This window comes from Akebia trifoliata, chromosome 12, assembly GCF_017979445.1.
Source record: "Akebia trifoliata isolate Shusen 1 chromosome 12, ASM1797944v1, whole genome shotgun sequence".
Taxonomy (NCBI): domain Eukaryota; kingdom Viridiplantae; phylum Streptophyta; class Magnoliopsida; order Ranunculales; family Lardizabalaceae; genus Akebia; species Akebia trifoliata.
The window spans coordinates 16,625,431-16,649,543 of record NC_141386.1 but is presented as its reverse complement, the minus strand read 5'-3'; the positions used below and the strand labels follow the sequence as shown (position 1 = coordinate 16,649,543).

At 38.5% G+C, this 24,113-nt stretch overlaps 2 protein-coding genes across 2 annotated transcripts; both read left to right on the top strand.

Annotated features, from left to right (window-relative positions):
* Nucleotides 1-2,455: 2,455 nt before the first annotated feature.
* LOC147388951 (uncharacterized) lies at nucleotides 2,456-4,669 on the top strand. Its single transcript, XM_086419695.1, has 2 exons — nucleotides 2,456-4,063; nucleotides 4,187-4,669. Exons 1-2 carry the CDS (start codon nucleotides 2,456-2,458, stop codon nucleotides 4,667-4,669), a joined length of 2,091 nt encoding a protein of 696 aa, XP_086275821.1.
* Nucleotides 4,670-5,289: 620 nt separating this feature from the next.
* On the top strand, nucleotides 5,290-6,012 carry LOC147388950 (uncharacterized). The gene has a single exon (XM_086419694.1). It carries the CDS (start codon nucleotides 5,290-5,292, stop codon nucleotides 6,010-6,012), a length of 723 nt encoding a protein of 240 aa, XP_086275820.1.
* Nucleotides 6,013-24,113: the final 18,101 nt, after the last annotated feature.

The following is a 24,113-nucleotide window of genomic DNA, read 5'->3' as shown; positions in this document are numbered from 1 at the left end:
GATGTTAATTGAGATAAATTGGAATCGAGGACAGGCGAAGGCATCATTCTTGCTTCAAAGGGATATGATCACGTAACGCTCACTGGACTATTAAACACATCTTTTTATTGCCCGAGGATGATACCAAGACAGATGAGGCTCCCTTCATGGATCCCCATACGTCTGAAAAATCGACACCCTATTAAAGAACTGAACAGGCAACTAGTGGAACATATAGCTACAGCTTGGGATCATCGATCATTTGTGGAATTAAAGGACCAATAAGCATTCAAGAAGCAGAAAAGAGGATAGAAGAACATTTTTGAAAAGTAGGGTCCTAGATCGAGTTATTTTTATTCTTTGTAATAAAAGGAGAATCTCCTCATTTTTTTTGTTGAATTTGATTTTATTTTGTTTACAGAAATAATTCAGAAATTGGTACGAACTTTAATGCATAAACAAGGTCCTAATTGATAATAAATCACCTCGTCATAAACTTGACCAACACATCTAATCAATTGCAAAAAAAAAAAAAAACAGGGAAGGTAATAACGAAAGAAAATGCTATCAAGAGGGAACATTTACCAGTTATTAATTCACTTTTGATGGGGTTACAGGATACTATTGCGCCCAAACTTAAACGTCCACCACCCAGTTGGAGTCGAGAGTCAGGTCGTTTAGGTGGAACATCAGCACCAAGTGAACCATCAGAAATGGCCTCTGAATCCGAACTCGCAGAAATTCGCAAGATCTTAGCGGTGTTTGCAATGGACATAAATAGCATCAAAAGCAAGGTAGAAGTGCTAGAACAGATCTCTGAATCGACAAGAAATCTCCCAGATAATCAGAGAGGAAAAAGACTGGAAGGAAGTACGGCTAGAAATCTGGAAGATGTTTACGAGCTTGATGGAAATAAGGAACACTTCCATGAAAGTCCGATACTGGCTAATAGAATGACTCAGTTGGAAACAGCCTTAAAGAATATTAAAGGGATTGATGAAATCGCAGCAGGCATCGAGGCCCTAAATCAGATCCCTAAGATCCGTTTGCCCGAGAAGTTCGTAATGCCAGAAATGGAAAAATTCAGTGGAGTGGGTTGTGCAAAAACGCATCTCAAAGTATATGTCACCAATATGCGCACCATGGGCCTCAGTGATGAACAAATGACATTGTTGTTCCAACGTACTCTATCGGGATTTGCGCTACGATGGTTGATGTCTCAGGATCCAACTGCAATAGGAACATGGGAAAATATGTCAAAGTCGTTCTGGCATCAATACAAATATAGCACCGAGATTGAGACTTCTCGGAGGGATTTGGAATCGACTAAACAAAAGAATGGGGAAACGTTTACTGACTTCATTGGTCGTTGGAGGGCTAAGGCTACACAAATGTGGGACAGACCATCAGAAAAGAAACAGGTGGCAATCATACTGAAAAACCTCACACAAGGGTATGCTCAGCATTTGGTCACCCAATACCTCCCCACATTTGAATCTCTGTTACAAGCTGGGAGCCAACTCGAAGATGCCTTTGCCTCTGGGATTTTGTCTAACCCTTCTGATAATAAACCCAAGAAGCCCTTCACCAATCCTAAGCCCAACATCAGTCATGCCTATATAACCAACACTTCCACTACCGCAGTTCAACCCCCAGCGCGAACCAATACTCAGGCAAATTCGAGTAGAGCCCCCTTTCAACAGTTCACGAATCTAGGAATGACCCTCACCGCAGCCTTCCAAAAACTATTGAAGAAAGGGCTTCTCACCCCTCTTCAACCTCGGCCTCTACCAAACCCCCTACCAACGTCATACAACCCTGACCTCTTCTGTGAATTCCATCAAAACCCTGGTCATCATACTGATAGGTGTATTACCTTTCGCCATGCCATCCAAAAGCTCATTGACGCCAAAAAGATCACCGTCCCTACCCCAACACCACCAAACGTCACTACCAATCCACTACCTGTATATCAACCTCCCCTACCCTAAATATGGTCTCCAAAACCCAGTTACCATTTGACCCAGTCTCCCTTATCCATCCAGTCTACATCAAGCCACCCAGTTACCCCCTCGTTGGAATAGCTTTCACTGATGAGGTCTATGCCACAAACCATGAGCCATTTGACCTAGCTGAGGACGAGACGTACTGCTTATCCCCACCCCGCTACGATAGCCCATCATATACCAGTTACCTCTTGACACAAATGGTCCCAGAAAGTGCATCCTCCTTAACAGGTGAAGACCCTTATTATTGGCCGAGGAGGATGAGCCATTTTCACTCTCTTGTGATGAAGTCAGACATGCAACCCGAGGAGGAAGAATCTTTAAACCACCAGAACTCAGTGTTGACAACCCTACAGCCTTAGCAAGAAAGGAAAAAAATGGACCATGTTAAGGAAACTATTAAAGAAGATGACGCCGTAATAAAATAGTTAAAAAGGGCAGGTGCCAACATTTCAGTTTGGGGTCTACTCATGGCTTCCACAACTCATAGGGAAGCTGTCCTCAAAGCATTAAGCGCAGCCCAAATTTCACTCGACACTTCCCCGGATCAATTGGCCAACCTAGTAGGAGCAACACATGTTGAGAATAATTTGTCATTTTCAGACTTAGACCTCCCGAAAGAAGGACCAAGCCGCACGAAGCCGTTGCATATCATAGTTGACTACAATGGAATGAGAGTTCCTCTAGTCTTGGTAGACAATAGAAGCGTACTAAATGTCTGTCCTTTGAAAATCGCAACTTGTCTCAGATTCAAGGCAGAAGACTTCAAACCAACTAGCCAAGGTGTCAGAGCTTATGACAATACGAAAAGAGATGTAGTGGGAACTTTGCACTTACGAATATCCACGGGTATAGCAGACTTCCCTGTGGAATTCCAACTCTTGGATATCCAATCATCATTTAACCTATTACTAGGGAGACCATGGCTACATCAGATCAAAGTCGTACCGTCTACTCTACATCAGAAGATTAAATTCATCAAGGACGGTTTAGTGATCACACTTCATGAAGTCGTTGAAATCATAGGGATCGTCAACAACATCGAAACTAAGGAAAAGTTGCTACCCGAAATCCAACCCGAACAACGAGAAATACAACTCAGTGGGTTCAAATTTGAAAAGATTCATGCCGTCCAATGGGATAACCCTACAAAAGAGTTTGTTCCTATCGATAACACATTCAGCTGCTATGTGGCCAGTATGTTCAAAGACATGAGATTATTCCCGGGCATGGGCTTAGGTCGTAGACAACAAGGGATCAGAACTGCACCGGTCATTCGAGAAGTAGTTGGGACTTTCGGATTAGGGTATGAACCTACCAAAGAAGATTGGGCCTGGTATTGGAAGATAAAGATAGACAAGGCAAATACGAAAAGACAGGGGCATGTCGTCGATTTGATTAATATGAAGCCCTATCGAAAAACCCTTAATGGGCACTTCGTGAAAGCAGAAAAAGACTTTCCTTACTGTGGTTTCCTAGAACCTTTCATTAATCACCTCACAGGTACCCGCCAACCAGGGTTTGAGATCTTCTTCGGGATGAGTTGGCCTGACAAGGAGGAAAATAAGGCATCTAAAGAACTGAAAGAAGCTGACGATTGGCAGATAACCGTCGATTCACTCAATATCGCCCAAATGTTTCTCGAAGAAGTCAATATGTCAGTCTTGTCAGTCAAAGGTGGTGCTCAAAGCCCACAGTCTGTAATCAAATCCGCAGTTGGGTCACTTTCTAATTACCATGTAATGAGTCTTTTGCTTTACGTTGAGTCTAGTCAAGTTAGTCTTGCTGAGTCTGTTGAGTCCGTAGTTAGTCCTGTCACCCCATCCATCTTTAATGAAATAGAAAAAGTTTCTGATTATCTCGAGTGTAATAATGATTTAACTAATAATCTCGCTTCGAATAAGGAATCTTCTGACGAAGAAACCCCTATCGAACTAATCAAATTACTTGAGCAAGAGAATGAACGTCAGACTCAACCGGTAATGAAGGAAACAGAACTAGTCAATCTCGGGACTAAAGAAAACCCTCAAGAGATTCAAATTGGTGTCACCTTGTCTCCTGAGGAGCGCGAGAGAATAGTAAACTTACTCAAAAAATTTAAAGACGTGTTCGCGTGATCGTATATGGACATGCCAGGGGTGAGCACGGACATTGTTCAGCATCGAATTCCATTGTATCCCGACGCTTGACCAGTAAAACAGAAACTCCAACGTATGAAGCCAGAATGGACTTTGAAAATTAAAGAAGAAGTCACCAAGCAGATCAATACCGGATTTTTGGAAGTGGTAGAGTACCCAGAATGGATCGTTAATATAGTCCTAGTTCCTAAAAAAGACGAAAAAGTCAAGATGTGCGTGGATTTCAGAGATCTAAACAAGGCAAGTCCAAAAGATAGCTTTCCATTGCCTCACATAGACGTACTGGTCGACAACACTGCAGGACATGCCATGCTCTCGTTTATGGATGGTTTTTCAGGATACAACCAGATAAAGATGGATCCGCACGACATGCAAAAGACCTCGTTCATCACCCAATGGGGAACCTTTTGTTATAAAGTCATGCCTTTCGATCTAAAAAATGCTAGGGCCACATATCAGAGAACAGCTACGACCTTATTACACGACATGATACATAAGGAAGTTGAGGTTTATGTGGACGACATGATAGTCAAATCTAAGGAATGATCGGGACACGCCGCTGCACTATAAAAGTTTCTCTCACAAGGATTCAGAAATACCAGTTACGTCTTAATCCACAGAAATGCGTATTCGGAGTGACTTCAGGAAAATTACTAGGATTCGTGGTCAGTCAAAGAGGGATCAAAGTGGACCACGGGAAAATCAAAGCTATACAGGAAATGGTACCGCCTAAGACTGAAAAGCAGATTCGAGGGTTTTTAGGCAGAATTCAGTATGTCAGTAGATTCATCGCTCAGCTCACCAATGTATGCAAGCCGATATTCAAACTTCTCAAAAAGAACGAACCAACAGTATGGAATGAGCAATGTCAAAAATTCTTTGATCAAGTCAAAGAGTATCTCTCGAATCCACCTATTCTTGTCCCGCCTACCCCGGGTGAACCTCTCCTCCTTTACCTATTAGTCACAGAATAAGTTATGGAATGTATGTTGGCACAGTACAACAAAGACAATCATAAAGAGAAAGCCATCTATTACATCAGCAAGAAGATGTTAAAGTACGAATGAAAATATTCAACTCTTGAAAAGACCTGCCTAGCATTAGTATGGGCTACTCAAAGGCTTCAGCACTACATACTCTCCCACTTAGTCATTCTGTTATCCCGGATGGATCCTTTAAAATATCTTTTTGAAAAGCCGACATTGACAGGAAGGACTGCACGATGGTTACTTCTGTTATCAAAATTCGATATCACACATATTACACAAAAACCTATTAAGGGAAGAGCAATAGCAGAGTACTTGGCCGATCATCCCGTAATAGAGGGAATAAGACCTGTCAATCAATTCCCAGATGAAAATATCTTGAATCTCGAAGAAGAACCACGAAACCAAGTATGGCAACTATACTTCGATAGAGCTGCAAATCAAAATGGGTATGGAATAGGGGCGATTTTGTTATCTCCCGAAAGATGCTACATTCCGATCGCTGTTAAGCTGGCTTTCTCCAATACGAATAATACAGTCAAATATGAAGCGTGTATCGCCGGGCTTGAGGCTGCATTGAATTTGGGTATAACAGAAATTGAAGTATTTGGAGATTCAGCTTTGGTCATACATCAATCGTTGGAAGAGTGGAAAACCAAAGATGCAAAACTGAAACCTTATCATGAATATCTGTTAAATCTGGTGAGGAAATTCAAAACCATCTTGTTTCAACATCTAGCAAGGGAAGATAACAGATTCGTAGATGCCCTAGCTACTCTCTCTTCAATGATCCATTTACCTCCAGGCATGGAACTAAGGCCCATCACAATCGAAATCAAAGATAAACCCGTATATTGCTACCAGTTCGACATCGCTGCTCGACTCCCTGACGGAAAGCCATGATATACTGACATCAAGAAAGTCCTAGAAAGACAAGAGTTCCCAATTGAATCATCTAGGAAAGAACGACAAATTCTGCAGAGATTCGCATCCCAGTTCATACTATGTGTAGGGAATTTATATAAAAGATCATATGACGGAATCCATTTGTCATGTGTTGACGAAAATAAAGCTGAATGGATAATGTCAGAACTGCATTCGGGGGATTGTGGACCACACATGAATGGGAAAATACTAGCCAAACGAATCATGAGGCAAGGGTATTATTGGCCGACAATGGAAACAGATTGTCACCATTTGGTGAAGACCTGCCATAAGTGTCAAATACACGCTAACCTCATACACGTTGCCCCATCTCAGCTAGTTGGCTTGACCTCTCCATGGCCGTTCTCTGTTTGGGCAATTGATATAATTGGCAAAATCACACCTAAAGCATCGAATGGACATGAGTACATTCTAGTGGCCATTGATTATTTCACAAAATGGGTAGAAGCCATTTCATACGCCATTCTCAATGCATCTAAAGTTGCCAAGTTCATCCAAGCGCATGTCATCAGTCGATATGGGGTACCTTCTGAACTGATTTCGGATAATGGGTCACATTTCAAAGCTGAAGTCATTACACTATATTCAAAATTCAAGATCCAGTATCAAAAATCATCTCCTTACCGTCCTCAAACTAATGGAGCAGTAGAAGCAGCCAACAAGAATCTCAAGACAATTATCAGGAAAATGTGTCAATCGCACAGGGATTGGTCTGAAAAATTACCATTTTCGCTCTGGGCATACCGCACCTCAATACGATCCTCCACTGGAGCCACCCCGTATTCACTTGTGTACGGAATGGAAGCTGTCATACCGGTCAAAATGGAAATCCCTTCCCTAAGGATCCTAATGGAAAGTCAATTATCATAAGCAGACTGGGTCCGTCATCGGTACGAAGAGCTACATTTAATTGATGAAAAACGACTTAGAGCCCTGTACCACGTTGTAGACACCCCATTTTTGCACTCGCCTGATTAATCAACTCGTCAATCCGATTGCAATGATTCCCAATGATGGATGTGTATTCCGTTGCTTTATTTTGTTACCAGATGTGTTTCAGAAATCCGGATGAGGTATCTCGAATTGACAAAACCTTAGAAATCACGCTACGCTAGGAAAATACAACCCTAGAAACATAGAAATCATCATCTTGCAGACCAAAAAGAACTTCACGATAAAAATCACTAAAAAATTACCAAATTATCAAAATACCCCTAACCTCAAAACAACCCTAGAGCCTACGTTACGCTTAAGAAAACTCTCTCGAACACATAAAATAACAAATCGGAACCAAATAAATCATTTCACCAATTTTAACAGAATTTGACAAAATTACGAAAATGCCCCTCATAAAGTTTACAATCATTTCACACAAAAAAAACTTCATAAATGACACAAACTAACATTCTCATTGAATTCCTTATGACAAACCGATTCTAAAACATCCTAGAACATTAAAAACTGACTTAAAACGTGAAAAATCCTCTCCGGGGGTAAAACGGTAATTTCACAATTTTCATAATTAAAAATTTTGAAATTAATAAATAAAACATTAAATAATTAAAGTGAAACATTAATGAAATTAATTTAAAATTTTGAACCTAAAAATCGATTAATCGGATTCTCAGGCAAAATTGTTGAGAGTTCGTGGGATATTTCTTTAAGGACCCCTCCATTTGGGAGTCCAAAGAATTAAAGAAATAATGGAGGGGGGTTCTCTAAAAATTAAAAGTCAATCAAGCAAGGCTAAGGTCAAGGTATTAAAGTCAATCAAGTGAGACTGAAGTCAAAATTAAAGTCAATTAAGCAAGACTAAAGTCAAGATATTGAAAGTCGATCAATTAAGACTAAAGTCAAAACATTAAAAGTCAATTAAATAAGACCAAAAGTCATAATAGAACTCTAATTAAATAATAACTCTATCTAATAGAGTTCTAACTTAAAAACAATTCTACCTAAAACAATTCTAATTAAAACACAATTCTACCTAAAACAATTTAACTAAAACACAACTCTAATTAAAAGATCTCTAATTAAACACTAACTGTATCCAAATCAACCCCTAAAAACATCTATAAATAGAGGTGCTCACACCCTATTTTCGTATCAAATAATAAACCCTAGGAGAAGTAGGTCTAAAAGCTCTCCTAGCCCCCCATAAACCCTAGTTTTGGAGCCCCAACTCCTTACCTAACATCCCTCCTTCAATTTTAGTCTAGAAAACACCTAAAAGCCCTCCAAAAACACCCCCAAATCCGCAACAAACTTGAAGAGTTCAGATTCAGAAACAAGGAGATACCTTGATCTAGGAGATCTGAAGTCAAATCCGGAGACAGAACGAAGCGAGGGAGCACGGTACAAGGAACTCTTTTGTCAGATCTGAGGGAACAAAGTCCTTGCTATCGGAAAGGTAAATTTTTATTTTTATTTATTTTTATCTAGGTTTTAGCAATGTAATTTACTTGGGAAGTTAGTAGAGACCGGTTTTGGCCGGGCGGGGTTGGTGCCTAACACCTTCCAACCCCGTAACTTGATCCCCGAATTCAGATTTTTTATGGTAGATTAGTTCTTTTTATCCATGTTAGAGTCAGTTTGGTTCCTAGACCACAATAACTAGGTGGCGACTCCCAAACCTCAAGGGTCAAAAGCGGATCCGCGCACCTCACGGATCGAGGGCGCTTTCAGTGGCGACTCCGCTGGGGACAATTGAGAATCAAACTTGAAAAACCCCAAATATGGGAACATTGCCAAAAATACCTAGTTTTTTTTTATTTTGTTTATTTATTTATTTTTTCTTCTTTTTAGATTTTACTATTTTGTTCTTTTAGCATCATTTATTTGGATTTTGATTATTTTTTAGAATCTTGTTTTTTATGGTGCAATCAGGGTCACATTGGGTGAGTCATAATAATTTTAAATTTCCAGAATTTGAGGATTGGATTGTCTAATTGGCATTAAGATTTCGGGTATTCTTTTCTTGAAAGTAATTTTTAGATGGTCCCAATAAGGGATTACTTTTAAAGACCCAAATTTTTTTGAAAGAAATTAATGATGCAAGACAAAATAGTGCTGATGGGCATGCAATTTAGGAGGATAGGGGATCTATGCAGAGAGAAGGGGAGACAATTCTTGGGTTGCCATGAAAAAAAGACAAATTTTGTTTTTTTTTTTGTTTTTCTCGTTTTTTTTTATATAAAAAGAAAAAAAACAAAATCTCTGTTGTTCTTGAAAACAGAGGAACTGCCCTCCCTCTCTTTCTCATCTTCTTGCACCACCGATGTTGCCCATTCTGTGGTAACAAATCTCAAATCAGGGCTAGGGTATTAATGGAAAAATCCCCAAATCCTTCAATCTTCAACAGATCCAGAGAGCTTGTTCTCATGGTAAGATAACCATTCTGGGTTTATTAATGACCGTTGTTCTTCATGACGCCATTGGTGCTGAAAAATTCGGAACCAAGAACACCAAAACCAATACTACATCCTCCTTTCCCTCACTATCTTCCCCCTTACCCAACTCCAATCCCTCATACTTGTTCTACTGCTTCTTCCGTTTCGCCCTCTCCTTACGTGGTTAATCGCAAACAATGCAACGTTCTCATACTAGCAGAGGCTGTTAATCTCAAAAAATCTCAAAAACATAGTGCTTCTGTTTCAGATAGGAACGACATGGTTGTGTCCTCCTCTTGTTCCATTTGGTGAATTAGTAGCAGAAGAAGAAGTTAACATTGTGGGTCTGTTAGATTTAGAGGAAGATGTGGCTCTTCAATCTCAAACCATCAAACATATGATCGAGGTCGATTATGCAGAAGGTTTGATTCCATTATCCAACGTTACTGCTAAGATCTTAGCAAAGATCATCAAATACTACAAGAAACACGTTGAAACCTCCACCACCATTGCTCATAAAACCGACCTCAAAGTCTGGGATGCTGACTTTGTCAAGTTGATCAAGCCACTCTCGTTGCCTTTTGTGGGCTGCAAACTATTTGGAAATTAAGAGTTTGTTGGGCTTGACGTGTTAGGTTGTAGTTGGTATGATGAAGGGAAAGACACCAAAAGAAATTGAGTTCGTCTGTCTTTTGGCAGGAAGATCATAAAACATCAAAAATATATATGTGCTGTTTTTTTATATAAAAGAAAATAGTGTGAAAGTTGTATTGGCTATGTGCTGGCAGCAACATTTCAATGAAAGTTGTGTTGGCTATGTGCTGACAACAATATTTGAAAGAAAGTGAGTTGGTGTGAGTTTGTGTTGTGGCAACAACACACATTAAAAAAAAAAAAAGGGTTGTGTGTTTTGTGTGTTGGCAGCATATGATTTGTGAATGTTGCTGGCAGCAACATAAATAAAAATAAGTTGTGAGTTGTGCACGTGAGATGTGTGGTTGTAGGTAAAGAAAAAATATACAAAAGTGTAAGGCTAGCCTCACAAGTTTAGTAAGGTTTTCTTCCTTATTAAGGGTCATTGACCTCCCCACGTGGCAGCAATTTTATTTAAAATAAAATAAAATAAAATAAAAAAATGAGAGTTTTGTTGTGTGGTGGTAGCAAGAAGATGGTGGTCTATGTGTATGGGATGGCAACAATCGAAGAAAGTTAGATTGCGGGTATCGTGGCATCAACATAAAAATTTGTGGCTTGTAATTTTTTTTAAAAATAAAATGGGCTAGTCTTACTAATTAGTAAGGTCTCTTCCTTACTAAGGGTTAACAATCTCGCCACGTGGCATCCAAAAAGGTGATCTAATGCCACGTGTCTGTGGCGAACAAAATTCCATAAACTTTTAAAGGAAATTTTCAATTTTAAAAAAAAAAAAAATAATAAAATGAATTTCATCATAAACTTTGATTTGAGATTTCATAATCACTCATTTTCAAAACCTTGGACCTAAATTTCTCATTTTTAAAATTGAATTTTTTTCTCTTTTTGGATCCAAATCTTTTTCCAATCAAAATTGTAAAGGCCATGGAATTAGATTATCAATGAGGGAATCACGTGCCCTAATGACCCTTAGTAATTTTGAAATCTTAATGTATTAGTCGAGATAACCCAAGTTCTCATTGAGAAATTTGTTGAGTCCTAAATTCAAAAATGCAAAAAATTCCTAAAATTCCAAGGAAAGAAAAAAAAAGAATTTTTTATACATGTTTCAATATTGGATCTGATCGATTATTCCATGTTATGTTCATTGATTGATTATCTGAAAGGCCATGATCCTAATGGATATATACATGCTTTGATTTCAAATTGGATATTTTGGATATTTCTGTATTTTTGATCAATATTTATTTGATATCCATATGTTGATGGTTTGATTGGTTTGATCAGGGCCATGGGCCCATTTGTTTGAAAAGGCCCCGGGCACACCCCACCCTGTATTGCACACACCACATGCACGTTTATTATTTTGCACACTTACACGTCCTATATAGCCAATGTGGCACTAGTGCGTGGCCCGATCTCTTCGGAGATGCGACGTCATTCATGAAAACCACAACTCCAGTCACGTACCTTAGGGTATATCAAACTGGAGCATCAATACCGTCTAATCAGGTGATTCTGAGAGATGTATTGATGCACCCAGGCTGGAGCGACCTGAGCCTTTTACCTATTGTGAACCACACAGTCACATGTCCCGATTGCCAACGTAGTACTAGTACGTGGTCGGTCCCCTCGTGGGATGCCAAACCATTTATGAAAGCTACAACTCTTGACTCGTACTCGTAGGTGTAAAAGATAATCTAAGTATATCAATTGCACTTCTTAGTCAAAATCGGTGCCTAAGCAAGATCTTGCCCCGCTGTACCCTACTGTACGAGGGGGATAGACTACGTCTATTCTAGACGAGAGGTATTTAAGTGGGCCCTTGCTCAGCATTGTGCGCCACCTCTCAACTGGAGATCGAACTGGCTGTTTTTGGCTTCAGAGAAGTGAGTTGAGGTTTTAGATTATCACCTATACGGTATATCAAACCAAGTCACCACGTATCGAAAGGTATATAGGTGTACTTGGGCAAGGGTGGCCAGATAAAAATGCATTGCACGTAGTAAACTTAGAGTCTAGAAACCTTCCCAGTAGGTCACGACCCGAACTTATCGTGGGTGTTCCCGGGTTGTTTATTGAATGGAGTCCGTTGATTGATGAATGTATGTGAGTGATGTGAATGGTGAGATCAGAGTATATGATTGTCCTCAAGGATAAAAAATATTGTTTTTGAAAATCAAAATGGGTGCACCGACCCAATAAAGAATCCATTCTTTTACAATAATGACCCAGTCCATCCCGATCCAACAGTCCTGATGGACCGGGCCATTTAAATCGAAATAGAAATCAAATTTTCAAAGAAGAAAAATAGTTTACAAAGGCAAAGTATTTTCCAGAAAAAATGTTTTCCAGAAAACATGTTATTCCCTAGGAAAAAATATTTTCTAAGAAAAAACGTTTTCCAAAAAATATTTTTCATAAGAACAAGATTTTCTTAGAGAAAATGATTTTCAAATAAAAAAGTATTTTTCAGAGAAAAAATGTTTTTCAAGAAGAAAATATTTTTCAAAAGAAAAGAAAATGATTTACAAAAGATCTATTTTTGCATGGAAAATTTTTTAAATATGTTTTTTACCAAAAATCTATTTTTTGCATAGAGCTTGTAAAATTATCAAAATATGTTTTTCTAAAAAGAAAATGATTGCAAAAAATAATCAGAATTGTGAAAATTGTTATTTTCAAGAGTGCAATAAAATTATTTTTCTTCTGAATAATCATTGAATGGATGAATTGTTTAACGGATTGGTGCACAAAATTCTATAAAATCTCAGGGTTCATTTAAAATGTTATCAAGGGGGTGACACTGAAATTGGTTAAATTCACCTTCAAAGAGGTTTTAAGGGTTATCATTGTATCTAAGCTCAATCGTCTATCGTCTAGCTAGGGTTGTAAATCCGGTCAGTTAGAGTAAACGTCAATATCAAGTCAACAGTCAGAAATGACCTCAAAATTTCTCAACATCATCCAGTTGTTCTTTGAAAATCATAGTGCTTCAATCCTACCGGTTATAAGCAATATCTCAGTCCTAATCAAACTCGTGTGGGTACTTGCCTTAAGTTTTCGTGAGTCATTTGGGTTAACTCGAGTCCTTTTTTCCAACAAGGTCATGTCTTCCTTAGATTGAGTCTACTATTTCCTATTGAGTCAGGTTAGTTCATTGAGTCTATAGAGGTGTCTGTTGCCCCATCTGAAATTGATCGGATAAAGGAAATTTTTGAATACCTCGAGCGCATTAACGAATTAACTAATAATTTGATAGATTTCGTTTTTGAACAAGAAGATAAGAGTCGGGCTCAAGAGAGCAAAGGTCATTGACCTCGGAACATAATTAAATTCCTAAAGAGATTCAAATAGAAACCATCTTATCCCTAAAGGAACACGAGGGGATAATGAATTTACTCAGAAATTTCAAAAGACTTGTTCGTGTGATCATATGAGGGTATGTTAGGTACAAGCTTGAGTGTTGTTCAACATGAAATAAATACTCGTCTATATCAATGGAATCAAAGAAGATATTATAAAATGTATCAGTGCTATCCTCACTATATCTTGAGTTGCAAATCACATATTATCAATCGATATGGGGATACCTTTTGAACTGATCTCTGATAATGGGTCGTACTTCAAAGCATAAATCATTACTCTGTGTTCAAAGTTGAAGATCCGGAATCACAAATCATCCTCCTACCGTCCTCAGATCAATGGAACGGTTGAAGTAGTTAGTAAAAGTATCAAGACTATCATCAGGAAAATGAGTCAATAACATCGAGATTGGTCAGAAAAATTATCATTCACGCTGTGGACAATATCGAACTCTAATTCGATCCTCTACTGGAGCTACTCCCCACTCTTTAGTGTATGGCATGGAAGCAGTCTTGCCAGTTGAAATGGAAATTCCGTCTCTCAGGGTCTTGTTGGAAAATCATTTGTTAGAAACAGATTAGGTTCGTCAGCAGTATGAAGAATTAAACTTGATAGAAGAAAACGAGTTAAAGCCCTGTACCATGTGCAAACTTATCTAAGAAGAGTCACCCGTGCATTGGACAAAAAGGTCAAAGCTCATCATTTACAAGTCAAGGATTTAACTATCAGACTTCAAAGAAAATTGAACACTCCTCCTCGACTATAGGAGAAAGTCTGAATCCAATTGGAGAAATTCATTCGTTAAGGAAATATTACCAGGAAAGGCTGTCAAACTTCAAGATCATGATGGAATTGAATTACCAGAACCAACCAACCTTGACTAAATCAAACGGTACTACATTTAAGGAGGCCATCTTTGGCCGAATCAACCTTCATATTACCCAGTTACCCAGTTTAATATATCCTTTCTCAACCCTTTTGTAGTATTTTCAAAAAAAAATTATGCCTTTTTCTTTCTCAGCCTGTTCACCTAACCTAGGGGAGGGAAAACTTCGAACTACGTCTTGGTCTGATCCTAAAATTCTGGGGTACGTAGGCAACCTGAGAAGTTACTTCAGGCCCGACCACATCAAAATAAAAAAAATCTATTTCCCCACACAAAAAATCAAAAAAAAAATTCAAAAGAGAAAGAAATATCATCCAAAATGGGGAAGAAAATTCAAGAAAAAAGTTTAAATGAAATGCCACACAAGGGGCATTTGGGTTTTTGAGCCTCAAAATCCCTTTCTTTTTTATACCCAGTCCTAAGCCTACCTATAAAAGTCCTCCTAAGTACCGTGCGAAAAGTCAAGGAAGATAGCAAAGCATGATTAGGCAGCAACTCCAGAAGTTCAGAGACAAAAAAAAAAAAAGATAAAAAATGATGAAGCCTGCTAAGTTGAAAACCTGAAAAGGGCGATTTAGGCAAAAATTAAGGCAAGCTCGCAAGGTTGAAAATCTGAAAGGACAACTTTGGCAACAATAAGAGCCAAGAAGAAAAAAAAGCTCGCTAGATCGAAAACCTGAAAAGGCGATCTAGGCAAAAGCTAGAGCAAGCTCGCTAGATAGAAAACCTGAAAAGGTGATCTAGGCAAAAGTTAGAGCAACAAAGCAAAATAAAAAAAGATCCCAAGCTGAGAGCGGTCCGAGCTGAAACATTAGAAGTCCGAATAACCAAGTTCAATACTTAGCTTAAGCCAGGCGTAGACTCAGAAGCCACAAGTATCTTGTCTATGATCGATCTGAAAATGTTTACTTCCCCAAGTGAACCAAGGGAGATAAAGGTGAATTCTATGATGAGTCTCGAAAAGAAATAATTTTGTACTCTTGAGCCTGACTCAAAACCTTCAATAAAATTAATCAAAATTTAAAAAGTTGAGTCTTTATTGCGCTTGTGGTAATCAATTATTTCAAACCTTCATACAAGGGGCATTTTCTTTTTTTTAATGTAACTTTTCCCCCTTATACTAGGGGCATTTTTTTATGATGTGTTCAATTATTTTCAAGGCCATGGTCATTGTCAAACTAGAGGCATTTTATTTTTTAGCAGTATTAATCCTAAGAGATAATGAGAACCCCAAATTTAAGGTAACCCTCTTGATAACAGTTTTTCAAAAAAACTCTTGAGGTTCGAAAGAAATAAAAATTCAGGTTTTAAAACTTTTTGATAAATCCTTGAGGTTCAAACAAAAGCATTTCGGATCTCACATAGGAGATATAACATTCTTCCAGTCTCCAGATTCTTTTTTCAGATCCAATCATTCTTGGAATTGATCATTTCTCTTCCAGATTCATTATCTTCCAGATTTATTCGTTCTCCGGTTCGTTCTAATCAGATTTCTCCAAAATTCATTCATTCCTCTGCCAGTTTTGCTCAGTTTCCGCCAAGGGTTATCTTGGATTTTGCTCAGTTTCCGCCAAGGGTCAAGGGTTATCTTGGATTTTTCTCAGTTGCCGCCAAGGGTTATCTTGGATTTTGCTCAGATGCCGCCAAGGGTTATCTTGGATTTTGCTCAGTTGCCGCCAAGGGTTATCTTGGATTTTACTCAGATGCCGCCAAGGGTTATCTTGGATTTTGCTCAGTTTCCGCCAAGGGTTATCTTGGATTTTGCTCAGTTTCCGCCAAGGGATATCTTGGATTTTGCTCAGATGCCGCCAAGGGTTATCTTGGATTTTGCTTAGTTTCCGCCAGGGATATCTTGGATTTTGCTCAGATGCCGCCAAGGGTTATCTTGGATTTTGCTCAGTTGCCGCCAAGGGTTATCTTGGATTTTGCTCAGTCTCCGCCAAGGGTTATCTTGGATTTTGCTCAGTTTCCGCCAAGGGTTATCTTGGATTTTGCTCACTCTCCGCCAAGGGTTATCTTGGATTTTGCTCAGATGCCGCCAAGGGTTATCTTGGATTTTGCTCAGTTTCCGCCAAGGGTTATCTTGGATTTTGCTCAGTTGTCGCCAAGGGTTATCTTGGATTTTGCTCAATTGCCGCCAAAGGTTATCTTGGATTTTGCTCAGTTTCCGCCAAGGGTTATCTTGGATTTTGCTCAGTTGTCGCCAAGGGTTATCTTGGATTTTGCTCAATTGCCGCCAAAGGTTATCTTGGATTTTGCTCAGTTTCCGCCAAGGGTTATCTTGGATTTTGCTCAGTTGCCGTCAAGGGTTATCTTGGATTTTGCTCAGATACCGCAGATGCTTCTCGGAACTATGCTCAGATACCGCCGAGGGTTTTCTCGGAACTATGCTCAGATACCGCCGAGGGTTTTGTCGGAACTATGCTCAGATACCGCCGAGGGTTTTCTCGGAACTATGCTCAGATACCGTCGAGGGTTTTCTCGGAACTATACTCAGTTACCGCCGAGGGTTTTCTCGGAACTATGCTCAGTTACCGCCAAGGGTTTTCTCGGAACTATGCTCAGATGCCGCCGAGGGTTTTCTCGGAACTATGCTCAGATGCCGCCGAGGGTTTTCTCGGAACCATGCTCAGTTACCACCGAGGGTTTTCTCGGAACTATGCTCAGATACCGCCGAGGGTTTTCTCGGAACTATGCTCAGATGCCGCCGAGGGTTTTCTCGGAACTATGCTCAGACGCCGCCGAGGGTTTTCTCGGAATTATGCTCAGTTTATGCTCATATTATATTCAAATTATGCTCAGTTTATATTCAAATTATGCTCAGTTTATACTCAAACTATGCTCAATTTATGCTCAGGTTTTACTCAGTTTCACACAGTGCACACACTTGCACATTTGCACTTTTTAGTCAGGGAGAATTCTCTAAAATTCAAGGATCTGACACCGTCAGTGAGAGTTTGCGCTCAAGGACCTGACAACTTTTTGATTCGGGGAGAGCTTTACCCTCAAGGATCCGAACACCCTGACGAATTGCTAAATCAGGCTGCAAAATGAACTGTCACTAGCTTTGGCATTCAGATATCGCACTATCTACCAAAATAGATTTGCTATCTAGTTTGCTTCAACCCTCTACCAAAGAGGGGCATCTGTAGACACCCCATTTTTGCACTCGCCTGATTAATCAACTCGTCAATCCGATTGCAATGATTCCCAATGATGGATGTGTATTCCGTTGCTTTATTTTGTTATCAGATGTGTTTCAGAAATCCGGATGAGGTATCTCGAATTGACAAAACCTTAGAAACCACGCTACGCTAGGAAAATACGACCCTAGAAACATAGAAATCATCATCTTGCAGACCAAAAAGAACTTCACGATAAAAATCACTAAAAAATTACCAAATTATCAAAATACCCCTAACCTCAAAACAACCCTAGAGCCTACGTTACGCTTAGGAAAACTCTCTCGAACACATAAAATAACAAATCGGAACCAAATAAATCATTTCACCAATTTTAACAGAATTTAACAAAATTACGAAAATGCCCCTCATAAAGTTTACAATCATTTCACACAAAAAAAACTTCATAAATGACACGAACCAACATTCTCATTGAATTCCTTATGAAAAACCGATTCTAAAACATCCTAGAACATTAAAAACTGACTTAAAACGTGAAAAGTCCTCTCTGGGGGTAAAACGGTAATTTCACAATTTTCATAATTAAAAAATTTGAAATTAATAAATAAAACATTAAATAATTAAAGTGAAACATTAATGAAATTAATTTAAAATTTTGAACCTAAAAAATCGATTAATCGGATTCTCAGGCAAAATTGTTGAGGGTTCGTGGGATATTTCTTTAAGGACCCCTCCATTTGGGGGTCCAAAGAATTAAAGAAATAATGGAGGGGGGTTCTCTAAAAATTAAAATTCAATCAAGCAAGGCTAAGGTCAAGGTATTAAAGTCAATCAAGTGAGACTGAAGTCAAAATTAAAGTCAATTAAGCAAGACTAAAGTCAAGATATTGAAAGTCGATCAATTAAGACTAAAGTCAAAACATTAAAAGTCAATTAAATAAGACCAAAAGTCATAATAGAACTCTAATTAAATAATAACTCTATCTAATATAGTTCTAACTTAAAAACAATTCTACCTAAAACAATTCTAATTAAAACACAATTCTACCTAAAACAATTTTAACTAAAACACAACTCTAATTAAAAGATCTCTAATTAAACACTAACTGTATCCAAATCAACCCCTAAAAACATCTATAAATAGAGGTGCTCACACCCTATTTTCGTATCAAATAATAAACCCTAGGAGAAGTAGGTCTAGAAGCTCTCCTAGCCCCCCATAAACCCTAGTTTTGGAGCCCCAACTCCTTACCTAACATCCCTCCTTCAATTTTAGTCTAGAAAACACCTAAAAGCCCTCCAAAAACACCCCTAAATCCGCAACAAACTTGAAGAGTTCAGATTCAGAAACAAGGAGATACCTTGATCTAGGAGATCTGAAGTCAAATCCGGAGACAGAACGAAGCGAGGGAGCACGGTACAAGGAGCTCTTTTGTCAGATCTGAGGGAACAAAGTCCTTGCTATCGGAAAGGTAAATTTTTATTTTTATTTATTTTTATCTAGGTTTTAGCAATGTAATTTACTTGGGAAGTTAGTAGAGACCGGCTTTGGCCGGGCGGGGTTGGTGCCTAACACCTTCCAACCCCGTAACTTGATCCCCGAATTCAGATTTTTTATGGTAGATTAGTTCTTTTTATCCATGTTAGAGTCAGTTTGGTTCCTAGACCACAATAACTAGGTGGTGACTCCCAAACCTCAAGGGTCAAAAGCGGATCCGCGCACCCCGCGGATCGAGGGCGCTTTCACACGTGCAAGCTTATCAAAGAAGAATCGCTCGGGCGTTTGATAAAAGAGTTAAAGTTCGTGACTTGCAAATTGGGGATCTAGTACTTAAAGAGAATCGAGCACCCATTTTCGATCCTCGAGGCAAATTCAAGCCCAATTAGGGAGGTCCCTTCATCATTATAGAGGTACTGCCTGGGAAAGTTGTCAAACTTTAAGATCACGATGGTGTTGAATTACTAGAACCGACGAACCTTAACCAGATCAAACGGTACTACATTTAAGGAGGCCATCTTTGGCCGAACCAAGTTTCCTATTACCCAGTTAAATATCTCCCTTCTCAGCCCCTCGTAGCCCTTTTCGAAAAAATAATAAGTAAAAATCTTGCCTTTTTTTCTTTCTTAGCCCGATCATCCAACCTAGGGGAGGGAATGTAATTCGAACTACGTTTTGGTCTGATCCCAAAATTCTGGGGTACGTAGGCAACCTGAGAAGTTACTTCAGGCTCGACCACATCAAAATAAAAAAAATAGATTCCCCCACAAAAAAAAAAATATATATATATATATAGGGGCCAATCTAAAACTTCTAACCCCATTAAAAGTGATTTAGAATGTGGACCGTCGATTTTTTATCAATTTTTATCACTAATTTGTAAATCACTTTTGATGAATTTAGAAGTTTCTGATTGAGCTGATTTTTTGTGAGGATGATCTTTTCATCATAGTGACCATCCTTGCAAAAAATCAGCTCAATCCAAAACCTCTAACTCTTATTTTGAAAAACGAAAGTTTTTTCATATGTTTTCTCATATGGCCCTTGAACCGCCCCCATATATATATATATATATATATATATATATATATATATATATATATATATATATATATATATTGTTGAAATGGGGAAGAAAAATTCAAAGCAAAACGAATGAAATGTCACACAAGGGGCGTTTGGGTTTTGAGCCTTAAAATCCCTTCTTTTATGCCCAGTCCTAAGCTTACCTATGAAAGTCCTACTAAGTACCGTGTGAAAAAGTCAAGGAAGGAAACAAAGCTTGATCAGACAGTAACTCTAAAAGTTCAAAAAAAAAAGAAAAGGGAAAATAAAACCTGCTAAGTTGAAAACCTGAGAGGGCGACTTAGGAAAAAATTAAGGCAAGCTCGCGAGGTTGAAAATCTGAAAGGACGGCCTTGGCAACAATTAGAGCAAAAGAAAAAGAAAAATTGTAAGCTCGCTAGATCGAAAACCTGAAAAGGCGATCTAGGCAAAAGCTAGAGCATGCTCGCTAGATTGAAAACCTAAAAAGGCAATCTAGGCAAAAATTAGAGCAATCAAAAAAAATAAAAGAAAATCTTCGTTTAGTTGAAAAGTAAGGCGAACTAGAGCATCAGAAGTCTGAATGACCAAGCCTCTATTCTCAGCTCAAACTAAACAATGACTCAGAAATCACATATATCTTGTCTACAATTGATTTGAACAGTTTTATTTTCCTAAGCGAACCAAAAGGAAAAGAATGTGATCTCCAAGATGAATCTCAAGAGTGGAGACTTGGTTCCAACAATTGAGCCCGACTCATGATCTCCAATAAAGTTGAAATTAAGAGTAAACCCTTATTGCAATTGTGGTAATCTAAGACTTCTAATTTTCACATTGAGGGGTATTCCTTCTTCTTTAGAAGTATATTTCCCCCTACACTAGGGGCATTTCTTTTTCAAATATGTTCAATTATCCTCAGCGCAACGATCCCCATCAAACTAGGGGCATTTTTTTGAAGCTAAGTCAATTTCGACCCCAAAGGATAAGGTTCACTCTAAATTAAAGGTTACCCTCTTGATAGCTTTTTTTGAAAGTCTCGGGGTTCAAAGAAAGTTAAAACGTTGACCGGACCTTCATAAAATTCAACTTTTTGAAAGTGTTGTTTTGCCTAAAATAATTCATTACTCTTCCACCCCAAGTATGTAGAGTAAGACATTCAGATTTTGCTCAGTTGCCACCGAGGGTTTTCTCGGATTTTGCTCAGATGCCGTCGAGGTTTTCTCGGATTATGCACAGATTTTGCCCAGATGCCGCCGAAGGTTTTCTCGGATTATGCTCAGATTTTACTCAGATGCCGTCGAGGGTTTTTTTCGGATTATGCTCAGATGTCGCCGAGGGTTTTCTCGGATTATGCTCAGATTTTACTCAGATGCCGCCAAGGATTTTTCTCGGATTATGTTGAGATTTTGCTCAGACGCCGCCAAGGGCTTTCTCGGATTATGCTCAGATTTTGCTCAGATGCCGCCAATGATTTTCTTGGATTATGCTCAGATTTTACTCAAATGCCGCCAAGGGTTTTTCTCGGATTATGCTCAGATTTTGGTCAGATGACGCCGAGGGTTTTCTCGAATTATGCTCAGATATGCTCAGATTTTGCTCAGATGCCGCCGAGGATTTTCTCAAATTGTGCCCAGGGTTTGCTCAGATTTTATGTTTACACATGTTTTCTATTGTTAAACTTGCTATCCTCCCAACATGAATGCGCAGAATGGAGGTGCACTTTCTCAAAATCATCACTACACTATTGCACACACATGCACTTGCATCAGTCAGGGAGAATTTCCAAAGTTCAAGGATTTGACATTTTTAGTCCAAAGAGAAGTTACCCTTAAGGATCTGGACCCATTGACAAATTGCCGAATGAGGCCGCAAAATGAGCTATCACTAGTAGCTTTGGCATCCGGATGTCGCACTATCTATCACAATAGATCAGCCATCTAGTTTGCTTCCACCCTCTACCAAAGAAGGGCATCTGTAGACACCCCATTTTTGCATCTGCCCAATTCGACAATTCGTCACCCGGTTACCGTGAATTCCTAATGATGATCACAAAGAACTCGAAGCCTTGTGAGTACTGTCCCTGATTCCCTTCGTTTCCACTCTTTCCATCTCCCCTACTCGTTACGACTTGACATAAAAATTTACGCACGCTTAGGATCGCCATACGTCACACCCGATTTAGCAAGCACGTACGTTTAGGCTCGCCACACAGTTCGATAACCTAGAGACCTCGCCACACTAGGAAAATATGACTTTGAAACATAGAAATAATCACGTTGGGACTAAAAGAAATCTCACGCCAAAATTCGTAAAAATCCGCAAAAATCGATAAAATGATGAAAATACCCCTCATAAATTTTGGACCTCCGAAAGACCTCAAAAGTATCTTCATTGCACTCATAACATGATTTCGAATCTAACGGGACCCAAACCAACGAAAACAGAGAAATTTAAGAAAAATCATAAAAATGACCGAAATACCCCTCAACCTCCAAACTCAACTTAGAGATCTCGATCCTTAGGAAAATATAATAAAAATTAAAATCAAATAAAAAATTAAACAATTAAAACTTAAAATTAAAAATTAAAATCAAATCAAAAATTAAACAATTAAAACTTAAGATTAAACAATTAACATCTAATGCAAAATTAACCAATTAAAACTTAAAAGTAAAACAATTAACATCTAATTCAAAATTAAACAGTTAAAACTTAAAATTAAACAATTAACATCTAATTTGAAATTAAACAATTAAAACTTAGAATTAAAAAATTTAAAATCCAATTCAAAATTAAACAATTAAAATCAAATCAAAAGTTAAACAATTAAACCAATAAAATTCAAATTAAATTCAAATCAATAATATTTAAAACAAAATTTTTAATCAAAGCTAGAATAGACCAATCACAACTCGAGGTTATTGTGCTACGAGTAGCGGGGGATCACCCCACCACCATTCTCCCAAAGGAAAGGACGCGTAAAGATAAAAAAGAAAGAAGAAAAAAAATTAGAAAGAAAAAAACTAAAAAAATAGAAACTTTCTATTTAAAGGAGAGAACGTCTTCTCTCTTGTGGCTGGCAGCACGTCTCCTCTTCCTTGGACTTTCACTCACAGACGTCTCTCTCTAAATGAAAACAGGTTGAACGGCTGGAGTTCTTCTTCTTCCACGTCTTCTCCCCCAATGGCTCCACTACAACACAGTAACTTCACTCACGTTTCATAGAAACAGCAGCTGCACTCCATCTTTTCTCCCTGCACTTTGTCTTCCTCTCACGTACGTCACCTCCATTTCAGCCCCTACAACACCTCTCTTCATGTCCTACCCTCTACACCATACCCAGCCAACTCTCCTACACGTCTCTCTCTACTAAACCAACGTCCCAACCTTTCCAACACTCTTCTTTCCCATACACTTCGCTGCAACAGCCAACGTTTTGGCTGCATCTTCAACAGCCCTCTCTCACCGTTAACTCCCTCTGTCCCCTTCTCTTTTTTGTGTTCAATCGGATAGTAATCAAAAGGAGAAGAGGGGAACACAGAAACGCCTCTGTTGCAGCCACGTTTTGCTGCAACTTCGTCCTCTTCGCTCTCTGCTGCCCAGTCAGTCGTCGTCAAATTCACAATGCCTCAGCAGTCATCTCATTTAGCCGTTATCCTCTTCACACATACAGATGCTCACGAGTCTTTGAGGATGTACCTGAGGGAATCAATTTCCGTCATCTCACTATAGGTAAGTCATTCTTTAATTTTTGTATTCATTTTTATTATTTATTTTTGCACGTCGGTAGGATTGAGAGAAGTTTTCATTTTTTTTTATATCTTCGTCTATTACTGTATGTCTATAGGATTAGAAGAAATTTTTATTTTTATTTGATGTTTTTATGCATTTTCTGCATTTTTATTTCATTGCGTGTTAATAATATTAGGAGACTATGTTTTAGACATCTTTTTTATAGTTTTTTATTAGTTATTTTTGCATACCGATAGGATTAATAAAATGTTTTTTTTTTATACATTTTTTATTTTTATTTTTTTATTTGCCCATTTTTTGTCTCAATAGGATTGGGAGAATGTTTG

Coding starts and splice junctions, on each gene's coding strand:
- LOC147388951 (XM_086419695.1), top strand. CDS start 2,456: ATGGCTTCCACAACTCATAGGGAAGCTGTCCTCAAAGCATTAAGCGCA. Junction 4,064..4,186: donor CTGAGGAGCGCGAGAGAATA/GTAAACTTACTC, acceptor CCAGTAAAACAG/AAACTCCAACGTATGAAGCC.
- LOC147388950 (XM_086419694.1), top strand. CDS start 5,290: ATGGATCCTTTAAAATATCTTTTTGAAAAGCCGACATTGACAGGAAGG.